Below are 23,093 nucleotides of genomic sequence, written 5' to 3'. Positions count from 1 at the left end.
TGCCACTTTATTAAGATTGTTGGAATTACTCAGGCAAGGATCTGTGTAACTTGACATTATGTAACAGCTATGTTATTGTCTAACTGCTTAAATGAAAGTTACAGTGTTGTGATATAAACAGTTTTTCTAGTTTCATACCATTACAAGGAAAATACCTGTCGTGAATCAAGAATTATATATAATTATCAACACACTATTATCACTGAATGCAAGGGAAAGTACCCTACATAATTGACAAACATTAACTATTACTACAGTGGATTTTGTATAGTCCAACGGAATTTAAAAAAAAACAATAAAAACTTAACAGCACCTATGACTGAATGAACACATACTATATTTAATTATAAGTGTTATAAACTTTCGTATGAATTTGGAATATACCATCTCAATAATTTGGTCTAATTGATTATTAATATCTTTCTGTCTGATAGTTACCTGTGCAGTTACTAATCATTTATTGGAGGATTTTTTAAGTTATGGAATAGAGATGATTAGTGCCAATATCTGAATTTCCATATACTATGACAAGTTATGAATTGTTAATTTCAGCCAATTATAGGCTTTATTATAATAGGAGAAAGTATCTCAGACATCTTCTTATATATTTTGTCTCTGACTAAGACAGTTTTTTAGATTAGTAGAGACTCATTAGTGGACTTTGCTTTTTAACTTTATTTACATTTTTTGCATTTAATAAACTTTTTTGTTTTTTTCTAAACACATTTTTGTTTAATTTCTTTATCGTTTCATGCCTATATTTCACTGTTCATCTCCCTATTATTGGGATCATTTTATGTTAATGATTATAAAAGTTAAATTTTATTGTACTTTTGTGCGCCCATGATAATACAACCCCTGGCTCTCTCTCTCTTTATATCTACATATTAAAAGTGTCAGAGACTTGTAGGATCATCTATACTCCACAGTATCAGTGTCCCCAATAGAATGGAAGAGAAATATAATAAATGAAACCGGATTTGCTTAAAACATCCCAAAGTAAAGTTATCTGGCAGATATTTCTCATTTCCATCACTCAGAAAGGCAGCATTGTACCTACCTAAGCAAACTGATCATGTGTAAAAGCTGTAGATCAGGTTTGTAAAATATCTAAGTCAAACATTCAAAAGGGAACTTATTTTACTCACCATTTGGCTAACTGATGGTGGCATTAAAGTTGCATATAAGATATCTACATGGTTTTGAATGTATTACACAGACATTCTGTAGGTTACGTTGGTATTATAAATGTTTAATACAACTTGTAAGTTCTAAATGTAGAAAGATGGCAATACAGCATTTATAATCATTGTATAAATATAAAAAATACATTCTATAGCTAGAAGACTTCATATATAAGCTATTGGTTTTACAAACAATGGGGATACTGGTCTGGTGCAATAACTGTGCAGCTTAGAAAAGGGTCAATTGCAAATATACTTTTAACAAATTATCAGCTCTCATTCACCTCATAACAATAGATACTGGGCATATTAAAACCAATGCAATGATATATATATTTATATATATATATATATATATATATATATACACTGTTGTTTATACATTCAGGTCACAATATGCATTTAGCCATGTTTATGATTAGTCACAACATATTTGGGAAATTACCATTGGAACGCCAGCAAATAGTTGGTAACCAATCATTACAGTCTTTGCCTACAAATGACAGGAAATGTCCAAACTGCATGTAGATAAGATCGTGAAAGATAATGGTTTCAAAGTAAAGCACTTTTCATGTAGTTTAACACACACAAGCTCTGGTTAAACAGGGTCTGCATGTGCAGCCAGGTCTGCTCCAGAAGTGTTGATAACGTGGAAATCTCCTCTAGTAGCGATGCCTGTGATGAGATAAACCTCAGGTGGATCTGAAAATAATGCAGAGGATTTAACAAGCGTGAGATACTAATATAACACATCATCATTATACTTATGCTTGCTTAGATAACTTTCATTGGGCAATTAATGACCTAACTGATCTAAATTTTAGATGGACAAAAATAGAAATCTCAAATGCCGTTTCTTAAGCTGGGTACATACTAGACGATATGTCGTCCAATCCGGCGGATCGGACGACAAATGGTCCACATCGGCTAGTGTATACCAGCTATGTTACTGACTAGGATAGCGTCAGCGGGGGCTGTTGAATGCAGTATGGCCGTCGCTCCCGGCATCGGCAAGTGTGTATGCATGTGAAAGTAGCATGTTTATGTCCAAATGACGATTGGGAGGCATGTTATGTCAAGACACATCCAGTTCTGTCCCAAGCAGCATACTTACACCCAGGCAGCTCATAAGCACATGAAACGATCGTGTATGTAAAATCAATGAAGAAAACCATTCACTCCAGAGGTGAATCCTCCTTAAGCAAAATAAGAAGCAGCTAGTTAGTGCTGGTAACCGCCAACATCATAATGAACTCAAGCTCTCAGAAACCTGCATGTGATATGGCTACTGACAGGAATATGTATTACTCTGTATGGGTCTGCCTCAGTTCACACTTACCAAACACTGTTTACATATGAAAGCCCATCCCAGCGTAAGGATAGTACTAAGCTTGCATATGGCATGTAGATGTACACATCTGTTACAGGCATGCTCAGTACAAATTGTATATATTACACTAAGCAAATAGGAGTACGTCAACTCAGAAGGAGTCCATCAGCAAGAATAACAAGTCTCATTTTCTGTACTTGCGACCTTCTGTACAGAGGTGGCAAGTTAAGAGGCTTCAACAGCAATGGGAACATTGGAAATGAATTCCCAATCAGTATACTATGAAACATAAACAATGGACATTTCGCTAACACACAGCCAGCTGTACCTGCTCTGCACATTCCTTAATGTACAGGCCTGATAATGTGGGGTTCTGCAAACCTAAAAGACTGCCATGAAAAATCAGAAAAGCACTGTCTTAAGTGGATAAAAGCAAAAGGAGAACCTTAGTACATGTAGCTAGATGCTTCAGTTACCTTTGACTTATCCATTTGTATAAAAACCTAAAATATACTGAAACAAAAAGCACCTGACTATCACACATCTCCCCAAACCACACCAACATTGTTCTGGTACAATTTTACATTAAGATCTAAGGATGGTGAGAACAATGAAGAAAATATTAGATAAAAAATGCTCCTAAAACAGGGGTTCCCAACCAGGGTCCTCAAGGCACACTAACAGTCCAGGTTTTAATGCTAGCCATAGGTGACTTAATTAGTACCTCAGTTATTTTGATTTTACCATCTGTGCTTAAGCATGGATAGCACTAAAACCAGGACTGTTAGTGTGCCTTGAGGACCGTGGTTGGGAATCACTGTCCTAAAAAGCAATACCCTCCATTTATTGTGGCCAGTACACGTTTAGATCCACTTATTTACATCCTGCTTATTGAAACAGAGGTTGAACCCGCAACATTCCCTGCAAAAAGGTCCGAACAGACACCGCTGACAATATATCGAAAGAGGAGAAATCTGTACTTCAATGAGCTAAGCTACAAGCCAGCTTCCAGACCTTCCTGAAGGAAAACAAACTTCAGAAGGCAAAACCGTGATGTGTGAACTTCGCGCCGTTCACACCACAAGATGTAGATTTTTCAGACCCTGTTATAACGAAACCGGTTTCTGAGCCCGCAACATAGTTCAGACAACGGAAGGAAACCCCTTAGCCTTTAGGAGCTCAGTTTCAAAAGCCAGGCCCGTTAAAGCCAATCGAGGAAGTTCCTCATGCCAAAACGGACCCTGCAGGAGCAGATCTGGTCGTTGCAGAAGGCGACAACCTGGACCTACAGCCAGCTTGAGAACGACGGCTTACCATGACCATGCATGACCAGTTCGGAGCCACAAACCTGTTGCTCCTTGAATCACCAAAGCACCCGAGGTAACATGGGAATTGGAGGAACCTTGCAGTTGTGCCGTGATGCCATCAGGTCCACCTCTGGAAAACCCCACTTCCGTAACTACTGTTGGAAAACCTCTGGATGGAGAGACCACTCACCCAGCAGGAAGGTGGTCCTGCTGAGGAAGTCCGCCTCACAATTTTCTACTCCCAGAATGAACACCGCCGAAAGTGCCGGAACAAAGGCCTCCGCTCAAGCTAGAATGTGGGCTGCCTCTGCCACTGCTGCCGCGTCGACCATGGAGGTTACTCCCACTTGGTGACATGGTCTGGCAAGTGGGTAAAGGGACGCAAACTTGCGAGGACCAGATAACTGCTTGTCCGGGGCCTTCCACGTCTCTTCCACGAGATCTGAGAGATCCGTGTAAGCAGGGAAAGAAACAATCCTATTCCGTCTACACTTGAACGGTCCCCACCGCTTGTGCCTGGGTATCCAAGTCTAGGCAGTCCAGCGACTGCCACACCGCAGTAATGAGGTCTTTCACAACTTGGCCCAACGAGGGCTTTGGATCCTCCCCCTCAGGGAGAACCTCCTCTTCTGGTAGTTCAGCCTCCTTCTCCTCGGACTCCAAAACATCTAACGGCCCCCTGGAAGGAGGATGCTTATGCGCCTCGCGCAGCTTAGGATCCTCAAAGAAATGTTCCATGTAAGAGGAAACTTTCTCGAATTCCGCCGCAGTATGCTCCATGGTACAAAGCCAGGGTGGGTTGGGCCCTGGATGAGGTATCCACTGGCCGCCGCTGGCAACCCAGCCCTCTGTACGGCAGAAACAGGCGCAGAAGCCACGCAAGCCTGTTCCTCCCGCTGAAGCGCCGGCTCACCCAAGGTGCCTTACGAAGCCTGCACGCCACCAGCTGCCTAACAGTCTGCGCATAGTTCCTCGGAGTCCAACTGTCCCCATTGCAATTTCACGTGACACTGGGCACATGTAAAAAACAATGCCATAGTTGCGTTTTTGCCCTGAGGCCTTCAGTTTGTCCACCATCCCTGCCACCCGGTTCCGCTGATTACAGTACAAATAAACAGGTCACTATCAACTGCACTCCAAGGCTTAGACAAAAAAAGAAATAAAGAAATAAATAAAGAAAGAAAATACAGGTAACTTAGCCTTCCTGGAGGGGTCAGTAGTCGCAGAGGAGAGGAACAGAGGCCAAAAGACACTAATTAAAGCTATCTAGACCGCAGAGGCAGAAAACTTTGGCTGTATCTCCCTTGCAAGCTGCAGCATGCCTGTCTCAGCGTCCTACGCAGCAGATTAGGCAGAGCCAAGCAATCAGTTTGCAGAGAGGGGTGGGGGGAGGTGGGGGGAATCAACGCTGATAGGCTCTGTGCCCCACCCTCGTTCAGCACAGCCTCTCTACACTCTTCCAGCCTCCCGACTATCAGCGGCTGCCGGCAGCTATTGTAGAAAGTAGAGAAAAAAAGGCGTTGCTTTAACCCAGTGCTGATTGGCTGGAAGTTGCTACTCTGGAATCGACATGTTGGAGAAAGTAGGTGTTGTGCCGCCCGTGTGCCCTCCCTCATTATGTAATAGCTAAGTCACGCAGCCAATCATTTATTTTTTGTGCATGCGTGATAAATACCGGCTGATTCTGTATATAGCCCACAAATGCTGCCCAGTTTTATTTTTACAATGCAATTTATATTAAGTTTTGACACACCCCTATCAAATGTAAATCTCTGCACATTTTAAATCTGCACCCTTCCCTGCAGTGCAGCATGGTTTTACCAAGATGCAATGCAACTTGCTATTTTTTGCTTTGCTCCCAACTCAGTCTCTGGATGAGTAAAGACTTGCCACTACAGTGTGCCATACCGTGAACCGGGGCCACTACAGTGTGCCATAACGTGAACCGGGGCCACTACAGTGTGCCATAACGTGATCCGGGGCCACTACAGTGTGCCATAACGTGAACTGGGGCCACTACAGTGTGCCATAACGTGAACCGGGGCCACTACAGTGTGCCATAACGTGAACCGGGGCCACTACAGTGTGCCATAACATAAGCTGAAAGGGACACTTCTAGGTGTTTTTTTTAATGATAAAATCACTCTTTAAAAAACAACCACCTGATATTGTGCTTTTAAAATATTGTTCAGTGTGCCAAGAGTTAAAAAAAAGGTTACAATCTCTGATATACATCCACAAATTGCTAGAAAATTTAATAAAAAAGATTGCAGGGAGTGAAAAACACAAGAGTAGCATCTGTATTTGCAAAACAAAATGAATATGGACATTAATAAAATGCTTACCTTTAGGAATAAAGCAAGGTAAGCTTGGGCAAGCTCAAAATCCCGTTTCGTGTCCAACATTCTCCCAATCATTTTTAAGAAACTCTGCATCACTTCTACAGAACCACCCCCTTCTGGAGCCAGGTTCCGGATCTCTGTATCTACGCAGGATGGTCCCATCTCCTTTATTGTTTTTAGAGGAATATCATCTGCAAAACAGTGATGCACCTTCTTAGATCTTTACGCCATTCAATTTAGACTCCACTCCTGCTTCTGTATTAAATATTTCTTGTCAAAATACAGTTAGAAGATAGACATAAAAGTCCATTATTTTATTATGTGTATTTAATTTGGTGTTTTACGCACTTTTCAGTTCAATCCAATTATCCAACTCTATGCCCTCAGTATAAGTATAATTATTAGTACAGTAACGCTGATTGAACTTACAATTCTTATGAACAAGGGCTTCTTCCAGGAGGATACAAAAAGACGATTTCTGTTGAAGAACTCCAAGATTCACAATTTTAGACTATAAGAATAAAAAAATAAAAAGATAAATACACATCAATTCACTTCTATGTACACATTAAATAGTCTTTTTTTCACACCATTAAAAAACAAAACATTGTTTTCTATCTTAGGACACCTTTTCTGTATTGTATGTATAACGCTACAAAACATTATAATACCACAAACCCTCACGCAACTGCAGCCAAAAAAATAATTGCACAAAATCCTTCAGAAATATAAGATGTACGAGAATTCTATACCAGTATTAGCAATACAGTGTAATTACAGAATGATATACAGTTTAATTTAATATACTGGATTATTTTTTAATGACAAATCGATTAATCAGAGAAAGAAAGTGAATGACTTACTTGCGGTTGATCATCCTGTGTCGCCGAATTAAAACGTGGAACAAGTCCAGGCAGGGTCGGGATAAAAAAAGGAGCAGCCTTTGGTAGTTTTGGGGGGTCTTTAGGTTTGTTTCTTCGCTGAAAGTTATACAAGTAAATAATGTTACTACAGAATATATTCAGAGACAAAACCTTGTTTTTTTTATCATTTGAGCCCATTGTGTAATGTGCTGAATTCTGAATTTCACCTTTATTACAAAAATTTTTATATATCAGTATGCCCATGGTGAACATTTCGCCAATTTGAACCCAGAACATATATACGGAAAATGCTTCGCTAGATAATGGCTAGATAGGTGTTGTGCCACCCTCATTATGTAATAGCTATGTCAGGCAGGCAGCCAGCCAATCAGGAGCCGAACTGGGCAGAACGTAAAACAGTGTCCCGCACATGGCTAGGTCCATGTGAGAGCACAGACCACCAGCAGTGCGCTAGTACAGCAGCCGGTGGTGGTCACCCCTATCACACTTCTGTAATTTACTGCTGATTGAAATCCATCGCAAAAGAATCAATTAATACCTTAAGTAGTCTGAGTTATTCAAATAGCATTCTGGACAAAGGGACTAAGCAAAAAAAATGTATATAAATACAAAATTACACATACATATATATATATATATATACATAGAATATATATATATATATATATATACATATATATATATATATATATATACATAGAATATATATATATATATATATATATATATATATATATATATACATAGAATATATATATATATATATATATATATATATATACATAGAATATATATATATATATATATATATATATATATACATAGAATATATATATATATATATATATATACATAGAATATATATATATATATATATATATACATAGAATATATATATATATATATATATATATACATAGAATATATATATATATATATATACATACATAGAATATATATATATATATATATACATAGAATATATATATATATATATATATTTTATTATCAGTGTTCTTCCCAGAAAATGTTTCCAGGCGGGTGGCATTGAGATGTAGCCGGATGGGAGCCTTGATAATAGCAATAATGAAAGGTTTTAAACCCTGACCTTATAATGATTTATATTTGAAATAACATTTTATATATTAATTCTCGTTTTCTTATTAGAAGCCCAGTCGTCTGACTATGAAAAAGATGCAGTCTGTAGGATCTGGTTCTTTTTTTATACAGCTCCCAGATACTGTCCCCACTTGCAGGCTCCCAAAGTGCCGGGTGGTGCATCACAGAACCGGCACTCAGAAAACTGTCCCAGGTGCACATCCAAAATGGTGGCGATTAAAAATCAGTTTAACAGTTCACAAACTTATTTATCAAGAATATTCTCCCTGAGATTTTAGAACAAAAACTGTTTTGTTTATTTTCAAAGTTTGCATGTGGTGCATTTACTATGGTTGCATTTAAAACAACCTGTAGGTCTGGATGACCAGGGAAGTATACTGGTCGTCTTTTGTTCTATCGTATTCCTAAAGTGAAGGAATATTCTTGATAAATACGTTTGTGAACTGTGAAACTGATTTTGTCATATATGTGTTATCTTGTTCTTGTAAAACCCAATATGTAGGACGAACTACGCGTAAATTTAAACTGAGGTTTTTAGAACATCGACGGAATATTGTTAACCGTCTTACTAAAAATATTTTCGGGAAATATGCCTGGGACCCCCCTAAAGATGTCCAGACATGGGGGATCACTATGGGTACCCTCATTTTTGCCTGCTAAAGGAAGTCGGGGTTTGTAATAGCCACGCAAGGAGCAATTTTGCGGCTATGAAGATGATTATTTTTTTGGGGAAAATAACTATTCCTATCAAATTTAGGGTACATGAAAATGGGGCTTAAGCATTTTTTTAAGTCCCTAAAGTTATTTTGAAAAATCTGCAAAATTGCACCTGTCGCTTGTCCCCGCAATGAAGAAAACACCTGTCGCATACATGGGGACCCGACCTGAATTAATTTAGATAGTTTGGCACTTTGTTCCCCCCCCTTTTTTTACCCCCAAAATTAAACAATTTTTTTGGAGTGCCCCGATTATTTTTAAACTTTTTTTGACGCAGTTTACCTTTAGGGGACTGTCTTAAGGCTGCACAGGGGTTCCCGCAATGTTGTACCCCAAAACCGCAATTCTGCACTTTTTTCCGCCTATTACACTGCATTGACTTTCTGCCTAGGCGAAAAGTCTTCCAAAGTGAATACAGAGGAAACTCAAAACAGGCGAAAATGACGTCATCAGCGAAAAAGTATCGCGGAAACGGACTTTTCGCCTCAAGTTGAATAATGGCCTGTGTCTTATTGTATCAAAATGAATCATTGCTATAGATTTGTAACTCTCTTCATTATATATTGAGGTTATAATATAACCATATATATTTCTAATGCACCCTCTCTTGGTGATTCTATATAATAGGAACTGTTTATTAATGTAAAGATTCTCCTTTTTTCTTATCTACAAATATTGTTTCCATTCTTATAAATGTTTGCCAATAGTCTATTACAGTTAGTCAACACCCCACAACAGAAACGCGTTTTAGTATCTGATATCTTTATATATAGATTAGTGTAGTATTACTCTTCTAGATTAATAGTCATGTTAGACATATGATTTTGTCTTTATTATTATTTGTATTTAATTTTTATTGTATATTTATTTATTTATCACTATACCCAATCCACATTGCCATAGAAATGTATTGCTTTTACACTTATACGCATGTCATGTGTTAATTATGTGCAAGTGCGGTTTCTTCTATTAAGAAACCATTTCATTACCAGACTGAACTAAATTAGACTTAATTGAGTCAATTAAGGGAGTATATAAACCCTACATAGTATCATGGAGATTACTTACCTTCTGAGGAAACTGGGAACACTGTCAGCCCAGAGAAACGCGTCAAGGAGTCTATTGCTAAGACTTTTATGCCACAGACCACTTGCCCTCATCGCTTCTGTAATTGCAGTACGGAAGTAACTCTGCCGCTCATTCCATCGCGGCTATCATCAACCTCTTACAGCACCTCGGGTTCCCCACTGTTAGGGAGGACGCAGCTGCACACAGGGACACCATCAGCTGTGCATCAGACGGCAGTACCCATAGCCGCAAGTGACAATCACCGCGGCTCTTGATACACTGCGGAAGCCAGTCCGGCAAGCACATAACGCCGGGTCCTTGGTGGGAACGGATCCTGGTGCTCTAACAGCACTGAGCTACTTTGCCACTCATCACACTGCGGCCACCTTCTGCCTTTCACAGCACCGTGGTTTCTCCTTCAATTGGAGAGGACGCAGCCCCACACGGAGATCACACAAGCTGTGCACCTGATGGTAAATATCCACAGCCGCTACTTTTTTAGTGCAGCTCCCGTCACACAGTGGAAGTCAGCCCGGCAAGTGCACAACGCCAGGCAGGCACCCATCAGGAACGGCTCCTGGTGTTCCACAAAGTACTGGACTCTCTTCTATTATACAGTGATACACAGCTTACAGGTGAATTACCATCTCCCCACTGTGGGTACTATAGTAATTTTTATATATATATATATATATATATATATATATATATATATACATACACACACATATATATATCAGCAATACAGAGGATATATTGCCATTCAGAAGCGAATATTCTTGATAAGAGACTGATGAATGATCATATGCTAGAGACCAGATTTATGGTCTATTATTATCTATTGAATTGTTGTTCATGGTTTCATATCATTTATGTGGTCTGTGCTTTTATCTCCATCTGGTATATAACTTTTCTATTAAACTTTTTACTTTTAATTGTGTGGTCATCTGATTTAACAAGCGCTCCACTACCATTCTTTTGTCCTTATTGTTGAGCAGGAGCAGCACCTGCTGTGTGAGCTGCTCGTTACTTCAGTAATATTTCTCTGTCTTGTCAGCGCACCTTTTTATATTTATTGGGAGGAATAGTCTGTTGTATTCGTTTTGTTTGATATTTATATACACATTCATGCTCTCTCTCACTCTTAATTTCCAGCCTGCTCAGGGTGAGCTATAAAAACGTTCTACACATAGCCCCCAATGAGTTTTCTTTCAGCCGTTTCGGAGGCAGATACCCTTGTCCGAGGTATGTCACATCTGTTTATTACATGTACCCTGTCCCAGCGCACCACCGCACTGTTCTATTGTCTACACGTATGGTTGTCATGAGTCATTCATATCTGTTTATGTTGTCTAGTCTGCACTTGTGTTTAGCACTATTTTATTAGACATTGCCTGCCCAAGGACCGAATGCTGCCGTGCATCTGTGATCCTGAGAGCGTATTGAAGATTGTTTATATGTAGATCTTTGTTGCTATGGGCCCGGCCGACCGCCCTGAAGTCGTTGGTGGCCACGGCCGCGCGCAGGGACTCGCGGGTGTAAGCGCTGGAAGCGTGCAGGTGGTAGCACCTGCACTGGTGATGATGGTGGAGGGTATATAAAGTATGTTTTTTGACATTTTTGTTGTAAGTCTGATGACTGTTTGAACATTAAACCGAAACGTTGCTAAAGCCTTAGCTGTGCTGATTACTGTGTCTATATATAAGTCCTAGAGTGCCACCTACGTTCTGGGATCTCTATATCATTATTTTGGATGCGCACCTGGACCAGTCTTTTTTCTTCTAAGAGATTGTTTCCAATAAAATTATATTGTGACTTCACTATTTTCAAGATTTTGAAAATGGATTTGGGGTTCAATACAGAAATGGAGGTAAAAGCCAGCAGCATAGTGATTGCTGGCCAATATCAGTCAGTTCATTTACATCAGCATAGCTGGAAATAGACCACAGACCAAAACTGCTGCATGTGCGTTTCTTCAAAAGTACTGAATGATTTGAAAGTATAAACATTTCAGTCTTTAAAGTGACTGAAGAACACAGTACCTTAATGACATCAAGGTTCAAGAGATTCTTCCACCTTGACTCAGGTAAGAGCGATAATGTCACCAATTGTTCTTCCAGTTGGTCCGGTGACTCATATTCCATCATGTCATCACTGAAGTCTTCTCTTACTACTTCTTCTATATTGTCTATTCAGAGAAAAAATAGATAGGAACTTAAAAAATACACAGGGAACCAACCGCGTTTAGATAAGTTGTGGTATAACAGATCAACAGGAACAAGGTTAACAATAAATATGTTGACATCAAATGATTGACAGGTACAAGTTCAAATGGCAGACATTTTTTTTGTATTCTAACCCTTTCCCTAGTGCCTAACCCACCCACAAATGCCTAAACCTAACCGTAGCCTAACATTAGTGCCTAAACATCCCCTTCCAGCAACCTAACCCTCCCCCAAGTGCCTAACCCCAACCTTAAAAAATACAATGTGTCGGCCATCTGAACCTGTTGTACTGTTAACCTTTCATCCGTATACCATTTAGATACTTTTCAGCTGATTTTAAATGTTTTATGCTGGGCATACACGGCAAGATAAAATGTCTGTCAGACCGACAGACATTTTATCTGGCCGGCTGCCAGCCGCAGATATCAGCGGCATATACTGTGAGAGAAATCTCACAGTGTATAGCCCGACATCTGCGCTCCGCCCCCGGGGGAGGAGACATTTCCCTATTCCTTCCGTAGGAAGGAACACAGAAAATGTCTGTCTGTCGGCTGCGCTGGGCATACACTGCCCGATGCGGCCGACAGTTACCGGGTAAATATCGCATCAGACGGACATGCTGGACAGCATGCCCGACCGAGCAATATTTAACCCTCTGTCGCCCCCCCCACGCTACAATTATCGCGGCGATCCGCCGATATCGGGCGGATCGTCCCGATAATTGCAGCGTGTATGGCCAGCATAAGTAACTTGGTCACACAGATGTATTTGGAATTGCCCAATAGAACACAAGCCATTGCACTTACACAAGCATCTAATTTCTTTTCTGTGCATATATGAACCCCTGTGACCCTCAAACACACTAGAGATTACAAACTCGCATTCAGTACTGTTAAAACAGAAATAGGTGGTACAGACTATGGATAGCTGGTATGTGCACATTACACAAGAAATAGGTGGTACAGACTATGGATAGTTGGTATGTGCACATTACACAAGAAATAGGTGGTACAGACTATGGATAGTTGGTATGTGCACATTACACAAGAAATAGGTGGTACAGACTATGGATAGTTGGTATGTGCACATTACACAAGAAATAGGTGGTACAGACTATGGATAGTTGGTATGTGCACATTACACAAGAAATAGGTGGTACATACTATGAATTGTTTGTATGAGCACATTACACAAGAAATAGGTGGTACAGATTATGGATAGTTGGTATGAGCACATTACAGAAGAAATAGGTGGTACAGACTATGGATAGTTGGTATGTGCACATTACAGAGGAAAAGAGGATTTTTGGTCACTTACCGTTGAATCCTTTTCTCTTAAGCAGGCTGGGGGACACTGGACCATGGGATTGTGGATGGGGACCAAGGAGCTGGCACTTAAACTAAAAACTGTAATTTTAATATAAACTGGTCCCCATCCACAATCCCGTGGTCCAGTGTTGCCCAGCCTTGCTGCCAGTGATATAGGTGTGCACATTACAGAAGAAATAGGTGGTACAGACTATGGATAGTTGGTATGAGCACATTACAGAAGAAATAGGTGGTAAGTACTATGGATCGTTGGTATGAGCACATTACAGAAGAAATAGGTGGTACAGAGGGCCTAATTCAGACCCGCTCGCGAGCGCTGAGCGCTCGCGAGCGGGTCGATGGTGCCCTAATGCGCATGCTGTCGCTATGGGTCTCGCACCAAAGGGGGCATGCTGTTGATGGTGACTGACAGCACGCCCCCTTTGGTGGGTGTGCCGGGGGCGTTGCTGCCCAGACGGAGGCGTTCCCATGGGAACGCCTACCGTCTGGGTCCGGCCTCACTGATATCACTAGTGATGTCAGTGGGAGTGCTTTTGGCTCTGATAGAGCCAAAAGCACTCCTGGGCTTGCGGCAGCGAGACCCTACCGCAGGGTCTCGTCGCAAGCCCGTCGTCAAGACCATCGCGACCATCTTTTTGGCCGCTCGCTATAGCTGTGGGAGGCCGCTCCATTTTTCGGTAGGAGGGCCCTGATTCAGAGCGAGCGCTCTGGTCAAAGCGTTCGGCTCTGAATCAGGCCCAGAGTATGGATAGTTGGCATGAGCACATTACAGAAGAAATAGGACAGTGCGGAGACATGCACCTTTAAGGAGGCAAGGTGAAGACCTTGATCTAAAGCCTGCCTGTAGGAAAGCCAGAACCCTGGATATCCAAAATTCCTGGGGATCGTACCCTCTAGGGCAACCCTAGTCAAAGTAGGTATGCCTCACCCTTTGGAAAATCCTGGCAGAAGCGGGTTTCCGAGCTCCGAGCATGGTGTTCACCAGAGCTGGAGAAAACCCTTTGACCTTAGGAGGGATGTCTCAAGAGCCACGCCGTCAAAGACAGACGACCCAGATCCGGGTAAAGACAAGGACCCTGAGACAACAGGTCCGGATGTAGAGGCAACAGCAACGGAGTGTCTATGGAGAGACTCTGAGGATCTGAGTACCAGTGACGTCTGGGCCATGCTGGAGCCAACAGCAGAATCGTGCCGACTTCATGCTTGAACTTTTGAAGCACTCGAGGAAGAAGGGAGAACGGAGGAAACAGGTACACAAACGGGAAGGTCCACCAAACCGACAGAGCGTCTATCTGAAGAGCCTCTGCGTCTCCTGATCTGGATCCATACACTCTTAGCTTGCGGTTGTGTCGGGAGGCCATGAGGTCTATATCTGGAAGGCCCCACTTGTCCACCAGGAGTTGAAATACCTCCTGGTGAAGGGACCATTCCCCAGGATACACGTCTTGACGTCTGAGGAAGTCCGCTTCCCAGTTGAGTACTCCTGGAATGAACATTGCCGAGATGCCTGGGAGAATGCCTTCCGCCAAAGTCAGAATGCGGGACACCTCTACCAGTGCCGCCTGACTTCGAGTTCCTCCCTGGCGGATTATGTAAGCCACCCTGGTGGTGTAGTCTGACTGGGCTTACAAGGGTTTTCCGTGAAGAGCGAGTCTTGCTAGTTGAAGAGTCCTGAAAACTGCCCAACGTTCCAATAGATCGATTGGAAGAGCAGATTCTGCTGTCGCCCACCTTCCTTTAAGGAAGTGTGGACCTGCCACCCGGCCCCAACCTCGGAGATTGGCGTCCGTCTTCAAGAGGACCCAATCAGAGATCCAAAAGGGGGATCCCCTGTTGAGGTGGGACTTCTGCAACCACCACGCCAAAGACAGACCCAAGTCTGGAGAAAGCACCATCATCCGTGTCTTCATCTGATTGATCCTCTCCAGACGGACTGGGTTGCCCAATCTTTTGCAGAGGCCTGAAATTAAACTGGGCATACTCCACCATGTCGAACGTCGACACCATGGATCCCAGTAACCTCATTGCCAAGCGAATGGACTCTCGGCGATTGTGTAGGCAATAGCGTATCCTTGCCTGCAACAGAGAGATCTTTGCCTCTGTCAAAAAGATCCTCCGCTGTTGAATGCCCAACAGTGCACAGAGATGGAGCATCCTCTGAGGAGGACTACTTCCAGTTGATCAGCCATCTGTGAGTTTGCAACACAGATATCGTCAGTTGCAGATGGCAGTGAAGCACCTCTGGAGCCCCGGCCAACATTAGAAGGTCGTCCAGGCAGGGTAATAGGTGGACCCTGTGCATCCGCAAGCGGGTCGCAATAACTGCCATAACCTTGGTAAACACTCGCAGAGCTGTAGAGGGGCCAAATGGCAAGGCCTGAAACTGGACATGTCGACTGACCACTGCAAATCTGAGGAAACGCTGGTGAGCTGAAGCAAACGTGATATGTAGGAAGACATCCCGAATGTCCAAAGACACCAGAAAATCCCCAGGTTCCATATCCAATATAATGGATCGCAGGGTCTCCATCCTGAACCTAGGTACCCTCAGTTAGTAAGGGACTTGAGAGTAAGGATATAGGTCAATAAACTCCGTTCAGTATCTGAACAAGAAGGAGAATGGAGTAATAACCCGTTCCTCCCTGAGGGAACGGGACAGGTACCATGACGCCTGCTAGAAGCAAGCATTGTATTGCTGTCTGGTTTTGCAGGGCCTTGTCATAGTTTGACAGAGGGCTCTAGCCGAAACACTGACAGGGAGGCCCTCTGCGTAAGAAGAGTACGTCTCCTTGAGAGACCACTTCTCTTACCCAAGTGTCTGTGGTGGTCTGACACCAGCAGTGGGTGAACTGAAGAAGGCGGCCTCCCACCCTGGGATCCCCCAAGGGGAGGCCCGTCAGGCTGAGGACTTGTTCTCGCACATGTCAGTCGGAGTTCTTGTACTCCCGGCCCTTGTCATGGCAGTCTTTATAAGGACTGTGCCTAGGAAACGGCTGACCCGTAGGCTTACCTTGGGGCCGAAAGGACGAAGTCCAGGACCCAGAAGTTGTATATGCAGAAGGCAGACATGCATATTTAGCTGTTGCCAACAACCACAATCTTGACCCAGTCCAGACCAAACAAGATTTCACCAATATAAGGCAAAACCTCTATCCCTTCTTAGAGACCACGTCCGCTCCTCAAGAGAGCAGCCGTAGGGAACAGAGAACTGACACAGCAGCAGCCGAAATCCTAGAGTTAAGAGACAGTACAAAGCAGTCTCATTAATAATTGCAGCTGAATCACGGAGCATACCCACCAGAGAGACCTGATCTCTGGTAACATCTGAAAGAAGGACTCCACGAGGGAGTCTGCCCAGAACTCCAAAGCCTAGGTCAGGAGTTTGCCATGGCAAGCCTGGAGGCAGCCCCGGAAGAGAATACATCGACCTTAGTATCCGTAGTATCTTCTACGAAAGATATGGACGGAAAAGGTAAAGCAGCACTTTTTAAGCGCAGCACATGAAAATCCACATTTGAAGGCGATTCCCAGTTGGTACAATGTTCCTCACAACCAGGATAGGCATAAGTCAGGCATCCTCTAAACCCAAGGCAAAACGATAACTTAAACGTCATCTCCACCTCACATGGAGAGGACTTGAGTCAGAGACACCTAGAATCTCCCAGATGTTATGTCACCAGTTATGTAGACTGATATGACGGCATAAGCCCTAAGGCCGGTCCAAGGGGTTTATCCCCCGTATCCGAGCCCGGAGGACAGATCCTCCAGGGTGTGCCAGTAGAAGAGAGAGTATTTACCAATGGAGGAAGACCTGAGGGAACTTGCATGGGTGTAACATGTTGAGGCAGGCCCTGTGAGTGAAAAACCGACTGCTGTGGGAACCCCATAAGGGAAAACACAGATGGTACAGCCAAACGTCCTACCAGAAACCTCAAAGCCAGAGCAAAGGACGTCCAAGGAGGCCTCTGAGGTGACTAAGACAATAGAGGGTGTGATGAAAATAGTACCTCTTGTACCCTGTCTTCTCCACACCACACCCTGCAGCGAGACCGCAGGGCTGGAACAGAGTAGCATACACTATATATGACCAACCACACGTATGTGAGGTATAATACACACCCCGACACCACCGGTACTGACTGACATTACTAGACAGCAGGACTGGGGTGGAATCATGCACATCATCCTCACTTACAGCATAGCAATGAAGAAAGTAGCACCGTTTGTGACAAACCACTCCATAAGTATTTCATATACAAATGTGAGGTATAGTAGGCACCCTGACAACACTTGTTGTGAGGGCTACAGAAACACAGAGTATGACCGAAAGAAAAAATACAGACAGAGCTAGCATATTAAAGTCATATATAATGTAACAAACACATCTACATAATGGAACTATAATCAACTACACAGACACAGAGTCTGGTAGGACTAGTGCTTGAACACGCTGACCTTATCGATGAGGTGAGGTATGCAGGGGGAACCGGACCGCGTAGCCATCAAGGATACCAGTTTTTAGAAAATGTCCGCCAGCAATAACGAGGAGGCAGGTCCGGGGGAGGAATGCTGTCACAGCCCGCCAGACCGCTGTGAGACAGTGAAGGCGCTCTCCTGTGGCATGCTATTAACCCCCGGGACGTTGGAGCGTATTCTCACCACTGCAGCCCGCTGTCCCTGGTGGTCTAGTGGTGGCGCAGGATCAGTACCTGGCTCCACGTGCAGCCGTCCCCAGGGAGTCCCCTACCTGAGGACAATTAAGACTGTGAATCGGCGGGTCCCCACCGCGGGAACCTGCCACTTACCTGAACCCCCGTGAATCTGGCCACAGTCCAGAGATCCTCCAGGGTCTTGGTAGCTAAGGCCCTGGAGTCCCACCAGGATCCCCGGATCAGTAACAACGTCCAGGCCCGGCGGGGTGGAAGAGCAGTAGCACGGACGTCCTACAGGAGTCTGCAGCACTGAAAATCTTCACAGTGACCGACTCTGTGCCGGGCACCTATGAAACTGAAGGTGCCTTGGCTTGGGGGCGGGGTATAGGAGAGGGACCCCAGTGCATCCTCGGAGATGAAAATTAAAGCTAAGGTGCCCGATGACTACCGCCATCGCCTATACCCAAAGATATCCTGTGGATACCATATGGACCCTATAGTAGAAACACCATTTTTCTAACTTTTATTTAGCGTAGCATGATAGTATGAAGTATTGCTGTGTAACCCTACTCCTGTGTTGGCTGTAATTACCCTGTCCTTCTGTGTCTGTTTCTCTTTACATATAAAATACAATATTTGTAACTCTTCAATGACTGTGTATATATTTAACCCCTGTATAGTGTCACTTTGTGTGTATGGAACCATGAATAGTTTCAATGTGTGTATTTAATGAACCCCTATATAGATATGCCACACGAGCACCACAAGCAACAGCACCAAGCCACCTCCCACCCTGCGATCACTACCCGCAGCGGCACCATAAGTCTCCCCTGCTCGCACCCTCCCGAGCACCGGCATCCTGTACCCAACCCCATATAGTAAAACTGAACACATAGTTATTAATATACTATATCAGGCTAGTGACAAGATGATGTTCTATCTAGGATTTATGAATTAGCCTGATTTGTGCATGCTGACGTACATAGAGCACCAGTGATCAAGGGGTTTTTTCATGGGAGGGGCCATGACTGGAAGTGGGAAGAGTAATAAGTAGATAAGGGAGGAGTTAAGGTTAATTCTTAACCCGCCCCCCCAAAAGAAAAAACTAGCTCCGCCCCTGGGCAGCATTGCCCCCCATTAAGGTCCAGCCTTCCCTGCCTTGTGCGCCCCCCTCCCCCAGGTCCAGCCGTGCCTGTGCACCATCAAGCCCTGTGTGCCCCCACCTCCCTTGTCCAGCCTTCCCTGCGCTGTCACTCCTCCACCATGTCTATCCATTCCTATGCCCCCAATAGGTCTTTAGTTAAGCCATACCTACCCCATGCCCCCCCAGCTCCAGCCTTCTCAGCCCTGTGCCCACATGTTCAGCCCTCCATGACCTGTGCCCCCCCGTTAAGGTCCAGCCTTCTTTGCCCTGTGCCACCCCAGCATCATGTCTAGCCATCCCTGTGCCCCCAAAGAGATCCAGTCCGCTCTGTCCTGCACTACCCTTTAGTCTATTCCTCCCTGCCACGTGCCCCTCAGGTCCATCCCTCCCTGTGCTGCATCCCCCAGGTCCTGTCTTTGATGTCCTGAGACCCTTCAGTTACAGCCCTCTCTGCCCTCCCATATCCAGACATCACTGGTCTCAAAAACCACTTTTCCTCTTGCCATGCACCTCATCCTGCCACCTCATCTTCCACTTCTCCATCCCCTATCAGCCTCCTACTCTTCTGCTCAAGGCGATAGAGTCCTACTGGCCGACTATTAGAAACGAAGTGCAGAAACTTAGGCATGGCAGGTTAGCACAAACTTCTGAATTAAATATTTTTTTTTCCCCTCCAACGCTGCTATCGCTAGAAAAAACCCAGACGGCAGTCAAATTTGCCAGTTTTAGCGAGTGAAGGCTTCACTTGAATGTTTTTTTTTAATGTGTATCTGGCTTCTAATATGTATCTTATGTGGAGCCGACTATGTCAATGCTTTTGTTGTGGATCTGGCTATAAGATAGACAGAAAAATAGCAAGTTTGGTTATAGATATTGTATAGCAGCATATCCAAAAGAGGAAAACCAGCACACCATCGTTAAATGAAAAAGTAGTTTGTATTATGCATATTCAAATAACGGCTTCCAAAGCATGAAGTACCTTCAGTCATATATTAAAGTGCATTGGTGCATACAAATGATACATTACAGACTGCATAGGAACCAATGGAGCCATGGTGGAGAGCGCACTCGTGATTATGTGAAAAAATATGAGATATGGTAAGAACTTACCCTTGTTATCTCTATTTCTACGAAGTCCATAGGGTTCCACAGGATACCTTGGGGTATAGGTGTGACGTCAGTCGCAGGGCACCAAAGAGTTAAGCTTTCAGCCTCCCAGGATGCACTAGGTCCCCCTTCTATACCCCGCCCCCGGGCCAAGGCACCTCAGTTAGTTACCAAGCCATAGGCCGGAGGAGGAGAAGGAAGAGAGAGAACAAAGATCTGGACACATACAAGAATCACATTCTCACCAGAGGGAGACGGAAAACCGGTGACCAGAGCAAAGCCCATCTGCAGCACAGGTGCGACAGGGCGGGAGTCCTGTGGAACCCTATGGACTTCGTAGAAATAGAGATAACAAGGGTAAGTTCTTACCATATCTCATATTTTCTACTTCAGGGTCCATAGGGTATCCACAGGATACCTTGGGGATGTCCCAAAGCAGTATCCTTTAAGGGTGGGGACGCTCCTGTGCAGAAAGGAGAATCCGCCGCCCGAAGGAAGCATCCTGAGAGGCGAAGGTGTCAAACCTGTAATACCTCACGAAGGTATGGACAGAAGACCACGTAGCAGCCTTGCAGATCTGAACTGCCGAGGCACCACGTCGAGCTGCCCACGAAGGACCCACAGACCTAGTGGAATGAGCCTTCAGAGAAGGAGGGACTGGTAGGCCTTCATGAAGATAAGCTTCAGAAATAGCCATACGGATCCAGGCTGCCAAAGTTTGCTTTGAAGCAGGCCAACCCTTTTTACGGAAGCCATAGAGGACAAACAAAGCATCCGACTTCCTAAACGAAGAAGTGCGGTCAACATAAGTCCTTAAGGCCCGCACAACATCCAAAGAGGCCTCACCCACGGAAAGACCCGGTGAGTTAAAGGCCGGAACAACTATTTCCTCGTTAATATGAAACTGGGAAACAACTTTGGGAAGAAACTCGGGCCGAGTGCGGAGCACTGCCCTGTTCCCATAAAAAAAACAAGAAAGGGGGTCTACAAGAAAGAGCCCCTAACTCAGAAACACGTCTGGCCGAAGCAATGGCCAGAAGGAAAACAGTCTTAGCTGTTAGCCATTTAAGATCCACTGAGCCCAGTGGTTCAAACGGCGGTCCTTGGAGAGCCCTCAGGACCACAGCCAAATCCCAAGGCGCCACAGGTGGAACAAAGGGCGGCTGAATGCGGAGAACACCCTGCATAAAGGTGCGCACATCCGGGATTGTAGCAATCCTACGGTGAAACCAGACAGATAGGGCCGAAACCTGTACCTTCAAAGAAGCAAGGCGAAGCCCATGATCTAGTCCCGCTTGCAGGAAGGCGAGAATCCGAGACAGACGAAACTCCCTCGGTGCATAACCTCTCGGTCGACACCACTGGAAGAACGTATGCCACACGCGATGGTATATCCTCGCGGAAGACGGTTTCCGAGCTCGCAACATGGTACGCACCACAGAGCTGGAAAACCCCCGGGACCTCAGCATGGCCGTCTCAACAGCCACGCCGTCAAAGACAGCCGAGTCAGGTCCGGGTGAAGGCAAGGACCCTGAGACAGAAGGTCCGGTCGTAGCGGCAACCGCAGAGGAATGTCCACGGACAGACCCTGAAGGTCTGAGAACCAGTGCCGTCTGGGCCACGCGGGAGCTATCAACAGGAGCGTCCCTCCTTCCTGTTTGAATTTCCGGATTACCCGTGGAAGAAGGGAGACCGGAGGGAACAGGTATGCGAACCGGAACGTCCACCGGACGGACAGAGCATCCACCAGAGACGCCCCTTCGTCTCTTGTGCGAGACCCGTACACCGGCAACTTGTTGTTGTGCCGGGACGCCATGAGGTCGATTTCTGGAAGACCCCACCTGTCCACCAGTAGTTGAAAAACGTCCGGGTGCAGGGACCATTCCCCCGGATGAACGTCCTGGCGACTTAGAAAGTCCGCCTCCCAATTGAGCACTCCCGGGATGAAGACCGCTGATATGGCCGGAAGATTGCGCTCCGCCCAAACCAGGATCCGAGAGACCTCTACGAGAGCCGCCCGACTGCGAGTTCCTCCTTGCCTGTTTATGTAGGCCACGGTGGTAGCGTTGTCCGACTGGACCTGCACCGGGCGACCCTGGAGAAACCGCTGTGCCTGCTGGAGAGCATTGAAGACCGCACGGAGTTCCAAGATATTTATTGGAAGCTCCGCTTCTGTCGGCGTCCACCTGCCCTGGAACAAGTGTGGACCCGAAACTGCTCCCCAGCCCCGAAGACTGGCGTCCGTTGTCAACAGGACCCAATTTGGAACCCAGAACGGACGTCCCTTGTTGAGGTGGGTCGTCTGTAACCACCACGTAAGGGACAGGCGAACCTCCTGGGTGAGCACAATCGTCTGGGACTTCAGAGACTGAGTCAGCCCGTTCCACTTGGACAGGATCAGGTGCTGCAGAGGTCTGGAGTGAAACTGGGCGTATTCCACCATGTCGAACACCGACACCATGGAGCCCAGTAACCTCATCGCCGAGTGTAAGGACACCCGGCGGCTGTGCAGACAACTGCGCACCCTTGACTGTAAAGCAGAGATCTTGTCCTCCGTCACGAAGATCCTTTGCTGTCCCGAGTCCAATAAGGCTCCAAGATGCAGAATCCTCCGAGACGGGATTAGAGTGGACTTCTGCCAGTTGATTAGCCAGCCGTGCCGTTGCAGCAGTGCAATGGTCAGGTC

At 44.8% G+C, this 23,093-nt stretch overlaps 1 protein-coding gene across 2 annotated transcripts in view; it reads right to left on the bottom strand.

The window, feature by feature from the left end:
* Positions 1–1,242: 1,242 nt before the first annotated feature.
* WDR36 (WD repeat domain 36) overlaps positions 1,243–23,093 on the bottom strand; it is a 99,834-nt gene continuing 77,983 nt past the window's right edge. Inside the window, exons 19-24 of one of the 2 annotated variants that reach the window (XR_015879216.1) lie at positions 11,994–12,139; positions 7,027–7,143; positions 6,593–6,674; positions 6,167–6,354; positions 2,299–2,380; positions 1,806–1,886 (exon numbers count right to left, since the gene is read on the bottom strand). Coding sequence is in view for 1 of the 2 variants with exons in the window: in XM_088477681.1 (XP_088333807.1) it covers positions 1,737–1,886; positions 6,167–6,354; positions 6,593–6,674; positions 7,027–7,143; positions 11,994–12,139 (683 nt within the window). In the remaining variant the exon portion in view is untranslated. Of the gene's footprint in view, positions 1,887–2,298; positions 2,381–6,166; positions 6,355–6,592; positions 6,675–7,026; positions 7,144–11,993; positions 12,140–23,093 lie in introns of both variants that reach the window. The other variant, XM_088477681.1, reaches the window with a different exon arrangement.

The sequence above is a fragment of the Taudactylus pleione genome, unplaced genomic scaffold, assembly GCF_031769625.1.
Source record: "Taudactylus pleione unplaced genomic scaffold, aTauple2 ptg000202l, whole genome shotgun sequence".
NCBI lineage: Eukaryota > Metazoa > Chordata > Amphibia > Anura > Myobatrachidae > Taudactylus > Taudactylus pleione.
This window is presented reverse-complemented; position numbering and strand designations above follow the sequence as displayed.